Source organism: Salmo trutta, chromosome 35 (genome assembly GCF_901001165.1).
Source record: "Salmo trutta chromosome 35, fSalTru1.1, whole genome shotgun sequence".
Taxonomy (NCBI): Eukaryota; Metazoa; Chordata; class Actinopteri; order Salmoniformes; family Salmonidae; genus Salmo; species Salmo trutta.
The window spans coordinates 1,570,054-1,585,495 of NC_042991.1; the positions used below are offsets into that span (position 1 = coordinate 1,570,054).

Consider the following 15,442-nt stretch of genomic DNA (forward strand, 5'->3'; position numbering starts at 1 on the left):
ATTTAAGAGTACAGCTGGACACAGTGACATTGTGTTATCTGTCAGTAGAAAGCATGAAAACAGCATAGTTTCTCCAACTGCATGCTATAAATGTATGTCATATTGTGCATTCTACTTACACCACATGCTTATGTAGGTATGCCATACAGTACTGTAGCTGAGACAAAACTAGCCTGTGTAATGTTCAACTAGCCAGAGTAATGTGCATAACAACAAGAAAATTATATTTTTAGTGACGATAGCCTTATAAATGCAATGCTGCACTCGCAATACAATTTCAGATGCAGAACATCAGTATAGTAAGTCTCAGTTGGTAGAGCATGGTGTTTTCAACGCCAGGGTTGTGGGTTCGATTCCCACGGGGGACCAGTACGGGAATTTTTTTAATGAAATGTATGCATTCACTACTGTAAGTCGCTCTGGATAAGAGCGTCTGCTAAATGACTAAAATGAAATTAAAATGAATAACAGAAGGCTAGGGGCCAACCTACCATCATGGCTTATTAGAGCAACATGACGACGTGTCGAAAAGAGCACTAGATGCCATTTTTCAAGTCTCATATAATAATGAATAGTGAAGTTACATGATACACAATTTTTATCATACATATCACACACACACATCAGTAATCTCTATTCATTTGGAGAGCAGTGAAAGATTTGTGCAGATTGAAGTCAGTCTGATGTTTTTAAAGTTGATGTGCTGTTTCAATGTGCTTGTTATTGCCAATTTTCCCTCCAAATATGTTTGATATCTGGCCCAGCTAACCACCATCCCAGGCTAGCTTCCAATCATTTGTTTAATAAAGATATTTTGGATTTCCTATCAGGGCATAAGACAGAAGTATTGACCCCAGAGTCAGATGACTGCTTTTACAAAGAAATCAATGCTCAAACACTCCAATACACACAACTATTCTTAAAAAACAGACACTCAGTAATCAATCTAAATGTTGCTGATTCTTTGTGATGGTGGTAAATCAGTTGTGAAGAATGATTCATCTTTAAGAATGATCTGGCCTTAATGGCCATGCACTCTTAAAATCTCCACCCGGCACAGCCAGAAGAGGACTGGCCACCCCACGGAGCCTGGTACCTTTCTAGTTTTCTTCCTAGGTTCCTGCCTTTCTATGGAGTTTACCTAGCAACTGTGCTTCTACATTTGCATTGCTCGTTTTTTGGGGTATCTGTATAAGTACTTTGTGATGCAAAAAGGGATTTATAAAATACATTTGATTGATTGATTGATGAGGATGCAAAGTGGATCACAGTTATGTAACAGTTATGCTCTGAAGACCATGTCTAATATACACTAAGTGTACAAAACATTAGGAACACTCCCTTTTGCCCTCAGGACAGCCTTAATTCGTAGGGGCATGGACTCTACAACGTGTCAAAATCATTCCACAGGGGTGCTGGCCCATGTTGACTCCAATGCTTCCCACAGTTCTGTTAAGTTGGCTGGATGTCCTTTGGGTTGTCAACCATTCTTGACACACACGGGAAAGAGCATTAAAAAAAAACCAACAGCATTGTAGTTCTTGACACAGTCAAACTTGTGCACCTGGCACCTACTACCATATCCTGTTCAAAGGCACTTACATCTTTTATATTGCCAATTCACCCTCTAAATAGCACACATACACAATCCATGTCGCAATTGCCTCAAAGCTTAAAAATCCTTCTCAACCCTTTCATCTACAGATTGAAGTGGATTTAAAAGTGACATCATTAAGGGATCATAGCTTTCACCTGGATTCACTTGGTCAGTCTTTGTCATGGAAAGAGCAGGTGTCCTAATGTTTTGTACACTCAGTGTATATCTATGTTCATAATCGTGAATCTTGCCCAAGTGCTACAAGCAGAATGGACAGCAATTTACAATGCAATAGATAGAATGATTGTTGCACTTGATCATATTTCCGGTCACTAATTAAGATGGGACAAGACCAGAGCCTGAAGAACTAGTAGTTGATTTTTGTGTCAGACACACAGCACATATTTTTATAACAGACATACCCCTCTCCAGCTTCACAACAACTTTGTCAATATGACTTGACCATGATAATTGACCATCCAATGTTATACCTAGGAGTTTAATTTCCTCAACTTTCTCAATGGCCACACCCTTTATGCACAACTCCAGTTGAGGTTTAGGTCTTAGAGATACAATGATTTTGGTTTTAGGTGTATTTAAGACCAGTTTATTATGAATCACCTATTCTGATACTGACTGTAACACCTTATTTAGAAATTCAGTGAGCTCACTGGGTTTGAGTGCTGACATGTAGAGTATGGAACCGTGGTGGTTGGAGGTACATAAAATGGGGAATAAACTGATGGTCTCAAACACATCAAACACCTTGTTTTCTATGTGTTTGATACCATTCCATTCACACCATTCCATTCATTATCATGAGCCGTCCTCCCCTCACCAGCTTCCTCTGGTGTGGAATCATCTGCATACATCATCATTCTAGCTTTGTGTAAACAAATTGAGAAGAGTAACGGCCCAAGACAACTGCCCTGAGGGACACCGCACTGTACATATCTGATGTTAGAGAAGCTTCCATTGAAAAACAGGGTTGCAGGTAGCCTAGTGGTTAGAGCATTGGGCCAGTAACCGAAAGGTTGCTGGATTGAGTCACCGAGCTGACAAGGTAAAAAATCTGTCATTCTGCCCCTGAACAAGGCAGTTAACCCACTGTTCCCCGGTAGGCCATCATTGTAAATAAGAACTCTTAACTGATTTGCCTAGTTAAATTATGAGTTCTATTGGATAAATAACTCTCCAACCATGTGATGGCAGGTGATGTAAAGCCATATCAAGTGGATTTCTTCAATAACAATTTATGGTCAATAACATCAAAGGCTGCACTGAAATCTACCAATACAGCTCCAACTATCATCTTATTATCCATTTATTTTAACTAGTCATCAGTCATCTGAGTCAGTGCAGTACAAGTTGAGTGCCCTTTTCTATGGGCATGTTGAAAGTCTTGTTCTCTGAAAAATAGCATTGTATTCGGTCAAACACAATTATCTCCATCAGTTTACTAAGAACTGGCAGCCTACTGATTGGGTGGCTGTTAGAGCCAGCAAAGGATACATTACTCTTTTTATGTAGTGGAATTGCTTCCTTCCATGCCTGTGGACACACAAACTCCTTTAGGCTTTGGTTAAAGATAAACTAAATAGGGGTGGCAATACAGTCTGCTACCATTCTCAATAGTTATCCATCAAGGTTGTCTATACCTGGTGGCTTATCCTTATTGATGGATATAGTTTTTTCACATCTCCCAAATTCGGGCTCCTGAGTGGCGCAGCGTTCTAAGGCACTGCATCGCAGTACCTAAGGCGTCACTACAGACACCCTGGTTCAAATCCAGGCTGTATCACACCAGGCCGTGATTGGGAGTACCATAGGGTGGCACATAATTGACCCAGCATTGTCTGGGTTTGGCCGTCATTGTAAATAAGAATTTCTTCTTAACTGACTTGCCTAGTTAAATAAAGGTTGTCATGTCACTTCTGAGTTTTTCCACTTTAAATGATTGGCAATATAGAAAGGTTATAAATGACCCATCTACTTCAATGAATGATGGAGATGAATTGCATTTCCATTGTGTTTTATGTCATTTACTGTATTTTGGTTTGGTAATATAATTTCTTCTTCTTTATGTTTAGTCAACATTTCTCAACTTATAGTATGTCAACCAATCAGCTGAGCAGCCTAACTTGTTTGCCTACTCTTTTGCAAATATCTTCTAACCATACATTGTTTTCAATTCATCATTAATCCAGGGGGCTTTAATAATTTCTTAACAGGTGCATGTATAAAAAGGGTGGTTATGTTTCCACTTGACAATGCAGAACAAGGTAACAGCATTGCTTCCGTCCCTCTCCTCACCTCCACCTGTGCTTGAACCAGGGACCCTCTACACACATCAACAACAGTCACCCTCGAAAATTCGTTATAGGGCTGGGCGGTATACCGTATTTTACTATATACCGGTATTGATGCACGGACCGGTTTGGGTTTTTATTTGACCTTCTATAACAGTATTTTAGTGTTTGGTTTGTTAAATGTGATACACAGTGTGTAATGTCCATTTTTATAGTTTACTCCGCTACTTGAGTCATCATTCTCCGCTCTCTCTCTCTCTCTCTTTCCATGCCGCTTTCCACACAGACCTAGTCTCACCCCCTGTCACTCAGGGAGCACATTTGTTGTTGCTTGACCACGAGACACTTTCGTTCAGTCTGCATGGTCAATGCAGCACATGCAACAATGTTGATGACAACGATGTTGTTTCCACTTTGATCTTAATGTAAATCCACAAGAGTTCTATAATTACAATATTAGTTTGTGTTTCTTACATCCGCAAACACCTAGGTTGTATTTTCTTAGCAAGTTAAGCTACATCGTGTTAGCCACTAATGCTAATCACACTAGTTAGCATGAATATGTTGGCTACATGAATAAAGATGTAGCCAAAGACTATAGGGTCCTCTAGGAAACACTGAACATCACTTTGGTTCCTACCCTGTCACAATAACTCGTCCATGGCATTGTCATTCGTTGTCATGTCAAACAAGACTTTATTCAAAGTGCCCATTATTATTTATATTGTAACTATATAATTACAATAATCATTCTATTTCCATGATTCCAAAAGTTCACCCAGTGTTTTGATCTAAATCGTAATTGCAACATTTGGTTAAAAATAAGGCCTAGTATTTTTGCACATATCGTGGCAGTGTGGAAATGATCTCAAATGAGTGCAGGAAATGCAGAAATTGATGGAAATGCAGGAAATAATTTTAGGTTGAAGTTGAATTGAACAGTATAAAACAATCTGAATGGAGAAAGACACATTGAAATAATTTAGAATATATATGTTGTTACCCTCACGCACTACTCATAAAGCAAATTTAGAACTTTTATTAATCAAAAACATAAAATTACCGTCAAACACCGTCATACCGTCCAAAATTTGAGAAATACCATATGATATATTTTGGCCATATCGCCCAGCCCTAATTCATTCCCGATCGATCCACAAGAGCCACGGCCCTTGCAGAGCAAGGGTTAACAACTACTTCAAGGTCTCAGAGCAAGTGACTTCACCGATTGAAACGCTACTAGCGCACCTCTAACTAGTTGGCCACTTCACACCGGTTACACATGTCAACTGTAAGACATTAATCATTTTAAAAATACTTCCAGCGAAGCATCTGGATTCACGTCGTCACCAGGGGTGGGCAACTCCAGTCCTCCAGGGCCTGATTGGTGTCACACTTTTTCTCCATCCCTAATCAAATTGCATTCTAAACTGAAGATCATGATTAGGTGATTATTGGAGTCAGGTGTGTTAGTTGGGGCTGGGGAAAACTGTGTCACCAATCAGGCCCTCGAGGACTGGAATTGCCCACCCACCCCTGGTTCAGACCAACATAGATTTTTTACATCTTCAACAAAACAGTCATGAGAAAACATTTTGTATGAAATTCCTTTAGGCCCAAATTTTGGCACTTTGAATTTCCTTGTTATTGCCACAATGTTATGGCCACTACAAACAATGGGAACAGCTTTTGCTTTGGAGCAACACTCTGGGTTGGTAAGATTAAGGGATGTACTGTATAAAGTCATAATGTACAGTACCAGACAAAAGTTTTAACACACCTACTCATTCAAGGGTTTTTCTTTACTTTTACTATTTTCTACATTGTAGATTAATAGTGAAGACATCAAAACTATGAAATAACAAATATGGAATCATGTAGTAATCAATATATACTTTATACTTTAGATTCTTCAAAGTTGCCACCCTTTGCCTTGTTGAAGCTTTGCACACTCTTGGCATTCTCTCAACCAGCTTCACGAGAAATGCTTTTACAACAGTCTTGATGGAGTTCCCACATATGCTGAGCACTTGTTGGCTGCTTTTCCTTCACTCTGCGGTCCAACTCATCCAAAACCATCTCAATTGGGTTGAGGTCGGGTGATTGTGGAGGCCAGGTCATCTGATGTAGCACTCCATCACTCTCCTTGGTCAAATAACCCTTACACAGCCTGGAGGTGTGTTTTGGGTCATTGTCCTGTTGAAAAACAAATGATAGTCCCACTAAGCGCAAACCAGATGGGATGGCATATCGCTGCAGAATGCTGTGGTAGCCATGCTGGTTAGGTGTGCCTTGAATTCTAAATAAATCACAGACAGTGTCATCAGCAAAGCACACCCTACACCATCACACCTTTTCCGCCATGTTTCACGGTGGGAACCACACATGCAGAGATCATCCATTCACTTACTCTGCATCTTACAAAGACATGGCGTTCGTAACCAAAAATCGCAAATTTGGACTCATCAGACCAAAGGACAGATTTCCACTGTTCTAAGGTCAATTGCATTTGGTTCTTGGCCCATGCAAGTCTCTTCTTCTTATTGGTGTCCTTTAGTAATTGTTTCTCTGCAGCAATTTGACCATGAAAGGCTGATTCATGCAGTCTCCTCTGACTAGTTGATGTTGAGATGTGTCTGTTACTTGAACTCTGTGAAGCATTTATTTGGGCTGCAATTTCTGAGGCTGGTAACTCTAATGTACTTATCCTCTGCAGCAGAGTTCCTCATGAGAGCCAGTTTCATCATAGCGCTGGATGATTTTTGCGACTGCACTTGAAGAAACGTTCAAAGTTCTTGAAATGCTCCGTATTGACTGACCTTCATGTCTTAAAGTAATGATGGACTGTCGTTTCTCTTTGCTTATTTGAGCTGTTCTTGCCATAATATGGACTTGGTCTTTTACCAAATAGGGCTATCTTCTGTATACCACCCCTACCTTGTCACAACACAACTGATTGGCTCAAACGCATTAAGAAGGGAAGAAATTCCACAAATTAACTTTTAACAAGGCACACTTGTTAATTGAAATATATTCCAGGTGACTACCTCATGAAGCTGGTTGAGAGAATGCCAAGAGTATGCAAAGCTGTCAACAAGGCAAAGGATTGCTGCTTTGAAGAATCTCAAATATAAAACATATTTGTATTTGTTTAACAATTTTTTTGGTTACTACATGATTCCATATGTGTTATCTTAGTTTTGATGTCTTCACTATTATTCTACAATGCAGAAAATAGTAAAAATAAAGTAAAGCCCTGAAATGAGTTGGTGTGTCCAAACTACGTAGGAGGATGGTTGAGAGAGTTATGGCTGTAGTAGAGAATGTATGAAGCAGAATAGTGCAGATTGGTTTGGCAGGGTGACCGTATAGAGACAAAGTAAAATAAATTTATTAAAATGCAGAATGTACACTGAATGTTATGCAGCTAATGGCGAGTGTTAACGACTGAGATGGAGAAATGTGAGACACAAAGAAAGAAGGAAGAGACATGAAATAAAGCAAGCAGGTCGGAGTAACTTCCATCACAGAAGTGGTTTATTCCACAACTCAAATCTCTACTGTGGCAGATTGCACATCTTTCAGATCCCTTACAACACACACACATACAACAGAACAGAGAGCAATCATAGAGAGAGAACCCACTGGGCAAAAACTGGTTGAATCAACATTGTTTCCAAGTTATTTCAACAAAGAAATTCAATGTAATGACATGAATAAATGTGGAAAACTGATTGGATTTGCAAAAAGTAATCAACGTGAGGGAGTTTTTTTTTTACCTAACTTTTAACCTACATCCAATGACGTGGTGATATTTTTTGTTGATTTCACGTTGAATTCACTTTATTTGACAACTCAAAACTACATGTAGAAATGAAGTCTGTGCCCAGTGGGACGTCAATTATTTAAGCTATGATTGAAGCTAAAACACAGAACTCAACAGTAGTGGGAAAGCAAAGCACAGTCATGTTTTATTTTTTTAACTTTTATTCTTCCCAATTTCGTGACATCCAATTGGTAGTTACAGTCTTGTCCCATTGCTGCAACTCCCGTACGGGCTCGGGAGAGGCGAAGGCCGAGAGCCATGCGTCCTCTGAAACACGACCCTGCCAAGCCGCACTGCTTCTTGACACTGCTCGCTTAACCCGGAAGCCAGCCGCACCAATGTATCGGAGGTAACTCCGTACAACTGGCGACCAGAGTCAGCTTGCAGGTGCCCCGCCCGCCACAAGGAGTCGCTAGAGCGCGATGGGACAAGGAAATCCCGGCAGGCCAAACCCTCCCCTAACCCTGACAACACTGGGCCAAATGTGCGCCGCCTCATGGGTTTCTCAGTCACGGCCGGCTGTGACACAGCCTGGGATCAAACCTGGGGCTGTTGTGACGCCTCAAGCACTGCGATGGAGTGCGCACAGTCTTTTTAAAGGGGAGTTTGAGTAGTCTTAACTATACACAAAATGTTCTCACAAATATAAATCTGAAATACATTATTATCTGATTATGGAAGTGTATCTGCTTTTTTATATATCCACTATCATTAAAAAATATTTCCATCTAATATTTTTTGGGGTTGTTCAGGCACGTACGATCTTTGTGCAACATTGTCACTATGAAACAAAGCACAAGATAAGTTACAGAAATGTTTTCAAGTGACTTGAAATGGCATGGAGAAGAGAGAATGAGCCGGGATTGGGAGAATGGATACAGAGCCATAACACAGCAAATAATTGGGCAGTGACTTTTACAAGGTTAGATATTTACAAGTTCTCAGTTTCTACAGTAATACCTCTCAAAATAAATACTCCCTCATGGTGTCATGATTGGTTTGGTCTCCCAGCAACCACTCAACCTCCTGAGGCGAAAGTGGAGGAGTAAGAGGAGAAGGAGGGGTTCGCTGTCCATTGTGAGATTAGAGCAACATGGGCACTAGGCTCGAGTTGGACAGAGCAGTTCTGTGCATTTGAGATGTGGGGTGTTGTTCCCTTTATGCATAGGCCCCATTGTAGGGTAAACTAGCGATCTGGGCTTGGGGGTTAGGTCCTTGTCCCTTAGGATAGGGCTTCTGCAGTGAAGGCAGAGAGAGCCTGAAGATGGAGAGGGCAGTGGAAAGAGTGGAGTGAAAAAGAGAGAGAAAGAAAGAGAGAGGGGGGAGTGCATCTCTCCCCTTACAATGACACTACGCAGCTAGGCGGGGCGGAGGTAAGTGGGGTGGGGGTGTGGGTGGAGCTAGGAGACAGACATAACGGATAGAGAGCGGAGAGGTTTGATTGGCTGGCCTCGGTCCAATGGAGTGCGATGACGGGCGGTTCAGGTTAGAATGCTGAAGCATGGCAGAGGAGGAGGAAGAGGAAGAGGAGTTGGCCCAGAGTGGAGGAGGAATCACAGTCACTGTAGCGCTAGGCTCAGGCTAGGCTAATGCCAAGCTAATGCCAGGCTAATCCCATTAGCGAGAGGCTACTCATTACCATTCTCCAGGTTCTCATTGCTTTCGTAGCAGCCAGAGTCACGTGGCGAGTCGCCCACCAGGCCGTGGCCCTCTGACAGCAGCTTCTCCTGAGAGCCTGACAGGCCGCTACGCTCCGGTTCACTGCTGCCTATAGACACACACGACACAGAGACAATATAGTCAGACATCCAGAAACATACAGAATGATGTAGTATCGCAGTGAGTGAGTGAGTGTGTGTGTGCACACGTGAGGTTGTGTGTGTGTGTACTCACTGTCATACTCCTGCAGTAGCTCCACGGCGGTGAGCAACACAGCTCTGTGTTGAGGGTCTCTGATGTTGAGCTCATCTAGATCCTCCTCCTCCAACAGCTTGAAGGTGTCCAGGTCCTCATAGCCGTTAAACAAGAAGGTAGGCATGTGCTCCTGGAGAAGAGAAGAGAGAACAGATTGCAGATCAGATCTTCCTACAACATGCGTGAGCGTGACTGGCCGCCTTTCCTTCCAGTTCTCTGCTGCCAGTGACTGGAACGAACTGCAAAAATCACTGAAGCTGGAGACTCATGTCTCCCTCACTAGCTTTAAGCACCAGCTGTCAGAGCAGCTCACAGATCACTGCACCTGTACATAGCCCATCTGTAAATAACCCATCCAACTTACCTCATCCCCATACTGTATTTATTTATTTATCTTGCTCCTTTGCACCCCAGTATCTCTACTTGCACATTCATCTTCTGCACATCTACCATTCCAGTGTTTAATTGCTATTTTGTAATTACTTCGCCACCATGACCTATTTATCGCCTTACCTCCCTTATTTTACCTCATTTGAACACACTGTATATAGACTTTTTCCCCTACTGTATTATTGACCATATGTTTGTTTATTCCATGTGTAACTCTGTGTTGTTGTTTGTGTCAAACTGCTTTGCTTTATCTTGGCCAGGTCGCAGTTGTAAATGAGAACTTGTTCTAAACTAGCCTACCTGGTTAAAAAAAAATAATAATAATAATAAGTTAATCCGCTAAACTGGCCTAGGACCAATAGTTAAAGACACAAAGGACATTTTTCCTCTTGCAAAAACATGCTATGAGCTAAAAAATTATCAATGAGGGAAGAGTTGGGAAGGGTGGGAAACAGAGTGATGAGGTGAAGGAGATAATCTACCACAACTTTCCACCACAGGCGACAAGGAGAACACACACACGATTTAACAAGAACACAAAGCTAGCCATTACACCCTGTGGTGCGATCTCTTAGTGGGAGGACACCAGGAATCACAGTCTCAAAATATCACTGTACACCCTCTGTTTGTTTCTGAATAGGCACAGCTAACATTAACATTTCAACCCATCATAATTGGTTTCCACTTTCAACATGGAGATTGTGGAAACAGGTTCAGTCTAAAGTTTTGTCTAACCCACGCATCTAAAGGGTACAATACACACAGACTGCATATCACCACTGCAACCATGGAGACTTCCATCCTTAGCATAACAGTGAAGTTTAGCTCTATTTCTGCTAGGATAAGTAGAAATAAGGATGAGACCAAACCAAATACCACTACTCTATACACCCACAAGAACCTTCTCATATGATCTTAGTCTTTTATGTGACCTAACATATTTGGGGGCCAAAACACGTTTGCTCCAAGATACCCCTACAATCTAGTTGAAATGTAAGATTCAAAAGATAGAGAGTAGAAAGAGATGGAGTAGATGGCTGCTTCGATGCAAACCCCACATTGTCATTGTGTTTTTAGGAACGCCCTGAGAAGAATGAGGTCTATCTTATGTAGAACTTATGGAGTAAATATCCTAACTGAACTCCCTAATGCTAACCAGATCTGGACTGAGGAACCCAGAATTTGCCCTAGTACTTCTTTCAAATAAATCCTTGACAAAAACAATAATTTATCCTGAGAGTGACTTGAGACAGACCCAGAACACGGTGGAACACAGTCTCAGTATAATGTCTTTACATGGTCCACATTTAATTGTGGGGTTAGGGGAATGTTTGTTAAGTCTGCTCGCCCTCTCCCTAAGTCACAACTACGTATGTGATGAAAGAGATGACATGCGTACCTTGATGCACATGTACTGTATAGTAGAATAGTAGCACTTATGGGAGGTCTCGAAGCCTGTAATATAGTTTCTCTCTGCCCAGGCAATGATAATGTACCATTATGTTACTTATGCCCTTGAGTAGAGAGCCCTTGGACATAGCCTGGTCTGTAATCTGTTATGTCAGCGCTCCATCAGGCTGGGCTTACCCAGAAGCAGCCCACCTACAATGCTCTATCCCTGAGGAGGCTGAGCTAGGCTGGCTGGTTTCTAGATGGCTGGGATATGAACGGGACTGTAGGAGGGAAGTTGTAGGACTACTGTTACCTTGTCCAGAAAATCTTAGCATTGGTGTGTGAGATTTGTGTGGAGTTGTGTGTGCGAGGGAGAGTTGAGAGTGTGTGTGTGAGAGTGTGTTATACAAGTGTGTCTTTGTATGTGCGCTCGCTTGGCATGTGCAAAGATGTGTGTGTCCAGTGTGCATACCTTGAGGTTGATGCGTTCGAGCAGCTCCTCTACAGAGGTGGGTTTGGGAGGTCTGCCCTTCCTCTTCCTTCTGACGGGTCTCTTGGGCTTCTCCTCCTCCTCACTCAGCACGTCCACGTAGATGAACTTAAAGGTGCCCACCTTGTTGTTGAGCAGACCCATCCACGTCCCCATGGGGGGCTTACTGATGATGTCAATCACATCCCCTCTCTGAAACACAACATATACAGGATATTTTAGTACAAATCTAAAGCCACACACAATCTAGACAAATCATTTGTATGTAAGACTGTGTGTGTGACTTACCTTTAGTTTGAGGGAATCTGAATCGTAGGGGCTAGGGGTGAAGTCAGTGTGTACTCGCGCCCTGCCACAGAAGGGCCCTCTGTAGGGAGGCTCCTCGTCATCTCCATCCTCAGACTTGACACTCTCTCTGTTACTGGCTGATGAGTCTGTGGTGCTGACCGTCTGACCACCTGGAACACACAGATATACATATCACATCCTCCAAATACTGTAGAGTTATTCAATACTCATGTGATTTGAGAGTGTATTGCAACTAACTAAGCTTCTATTTATTTTAAATTAGAGAGTTGGATAAAATGTACCTCTATTCGTACAAAGCCTGAGTGAGTGTGTGAATACTGACTAATAACAGCTTTATAATGGAAAATTAACAGCCAAAACTCATCACTTGAAACCAGTGCGTATATAGCGTGATGCTGTCTCCCCATAGACGTCTCTGTGTATATCTGACTTGTGATGGTAAGTGTGGGAACCAGAGAGCAAAGCCTTCCTATCTAATCACTAGCATGTGTCTTAGACCCTCTGACCCTATGGGCCCAGGCCAATACCAGTCAACAAGGGACAGACTCTCTCTCACTATCAAACTTACAAGAGGGTGGCAGGTAGCCTAGCAGTTAGAGAGTTGGGACAGTAACCAAAAGGTCGCTGGTGCAAATACCCGAGCCGCCTAGGTGAAAAATATATTGATGTCCTTGAATAAGGCACTTAACCCTAATTTGCTCTAGGGGCACCGTACAACAGATTTCACTGCACCTATCTGGTTTATGTGACAATAAAACATATATACAGTTCCAGTCAAAAGTTTGGACACACCTACTCATTCAAGGGTTTTTCTTTATTTTTACTATTTTCTACATTGTAGAATAATAGTGAAGACATCAACCCTATGAAATAACACATATGGAATCATGTAGTAACCAAAAAAGTGTTAAAACAAATCAAAATATATTTTTGATTCTTCAAAGTAGACACCCTTTGTCTTGTTGAAGCTTTGCACACTCTTGACATTCTCTCAACCAGCTTCATGAGGAATGCTTTTACAACAGTCTTGATGGAGTTCCCACATATAATGAGCACTTGTTGGCTGCTTTTCCTTCACTCTGCAGTCTAACTCATCCCAAACCATCTCAATTGGGTTGAGGTCGGGTGATTGTGGAGGCCAGGTCATCTCATGCAGCACTCCATCACTCTGCTTCTTGGTCAAATAGCCCTTACACAGCCTGGAGGTGTGTTTTGGGACATTGTCCAGTTGAAAAACAAATGATAGTCCCACTAAGATATCCAAGATTACAAGATAGCGTAGCAGTGGGATGTCTGTTTTGATTATCTTGTCCCATCCCTAGTATATATGGTTTTTTCTTTGTATATATTTCATATATGTTTTACCCTCGTAAAGCTGACTATCCTACCAATCCTTGACTTCGGCGATGTCATTTACAAAATAGCCCCCAACACTCTACTCAGCAAACTGGATGTAGTCTATCACAGTGCCATCCGTTTTGTCACCAAAGCCCCATATACTACCCACCACTGCGACCTGTATGCTCTCATTGGCTGGCCCTCACTACATTTCCGTCACCAAAACCACTGGCTTCAGGTCATCTACAAGTCTTTGCTAGGTAAAGCCCCGCCTTATCTCAGCTCACTGGTCACCATAGCAACATCCACCCGTAACACGCGCTCCAGCAGGTATATTCCACTGGTCATCCCCAAAGCCAACACTTCCTTTGGCTGCCTTTCCTTCCAGTTCTCTGCTGCCAATGACTGGAATGAATTGCAAAAATCTCTGAAACTGGAGTGTTATATCTCCCTCTCTAACTTTAAGCATCAGCTGTCAGAGCAGCTCACCGATCACTGTACCTGTACATAGCCAATCTGTAAATAGCACACCCGACTTCCTCATCAACATATTATTACTTACCCTCTTGCTCTTTTGCACCCCAGTATCTCTACTTGCACATCATCATCTGCACATCTATCACTCCAGTATTAACCTGTCTGGGCTAGGGGGCAGTATTTTCACGGCCGGATGAAAAACGTACCCAATTTAAACAGGTTACTACTCTGGCTCAGAAACTAGAATATGCATATGATTAGTAGATTTGGATAGAAAACACTCTGAAGTTTCTAAATCTGTTTGAATGGTGTCTGTGAGTATAACAGAACTCATATGGCAGGCAAAAACCTGAGAAAAAATCCAACCAGGAAGTGGATTGTAGTTTTTCAAGACTGGGCCTATTCAGTATACAGTGACTTAGGGTTCAATTTGACCTTCCTAAGGCTTCCACTAGATGTCAACAGTCTTTAGAACGTGTTTCGGGCTTTTGCAGTCAACAGAGGGCGAACAAGACCTCCTGGAGTCTGATGACCGAGAGAATGACAGGCCACAATTACGCGCATTTACGTGAGGAGGTAGCTGTGTTCCATAACGTTTTTCAAGACATTGGAATCGTCTGGTTGGAATATTACTGAAGTTTTACGTTAAAAAGGCCCTAAAGATTGATGTTTTACAATGTTTGACATGTTTCAACGAACGTAAATATCACCTTTTGTCGTGAAATTTGACGCGCTTCCTACATTTGGAGTAGCTTACTGAACGCTCAAACAACAAGGAGTTATTTGGACATAAATTATGGACTTTATCAAACAAAACAACATTTATTGTGGACCTGGGATTCCTGGAAGTGCCTTCTGATGAAGATCATCAAAGGTAAGTTAATATTTTTATTTTAGATGACTCCAAAATGGCGGGTATCTGTATTGCCTGGTGTATTTTTCTGAGCGCAGTACTCAGATTATTGCAAAGTGTGCTTTCCCCGTGAAGCTTTTTTTTTTTAATCTGTCACAGCGGTTGCATAAAGGAGATGTTCATCTATAATTCTTTGAATAACAGTTTAATATTTTATCAACGTTTATGATGAGTATTTTTGTAAATTGTTGTGCTGATTCACCGGCAGTATTGGAGGCAAAATATTTTCTGAACGTCACGCTCCAATGTAAAATGCTGTTTTTGGATATAAATATGAACTTTATCGAACAAAACATACATGTATTGTGTAACATAATGTCCTAGGAGTGTCATCTGATGAAGATCGTCAAAGGTTAGTGCTTCATTTCGCTGTGTTTTGGGTTTTATTGACACATGTCCTTGCTTGGAAAATGGCTGTGTGATTATTTTTGTCTATGTACTCTCCTAACATAATCTAATGTTTTGCTTTCGCTGCCTTTTTGAAATC

General features: G+C 41.7%; 1 protein-coding gene across 5 annotated transcripts in view; it reads right to left on the reverse strand.

The window, feature by feature from the left end:
• Positions 1-15,442, reverse strand: part of LOC115174445 (SAM and SH3 domain-containing protein 1) — a 322,531-nt gene that overhangs the window by 15,059 nt on the left and 292,030 nt on the right. For all 5 annotated transcript variants that reach the window (XM_029732960.1, XM_029732958.1, XM_029732963.1 and 2 more), the window contains 4 exons: positions 12,207-12,376; positions 11,901-12,110; positions 9,626-9,776; positions 9,372-9,500 (listed from right to left, as the gene is read on the reverse strand). In XM_029732960.1, the coding sequence (XP_029588820.1) occupies positions 9,372-9,500; positions 9,626-9,776; positions 11,901-12,110; positions 12,207-12,376 (660 nt within the window). The remainder of the gene's footprint in view (positions 1-9,371; positions 9,501-9,625; positions 9,777-11,900; positions 12,111-12,206; positions 12,377-15,442) is intronic.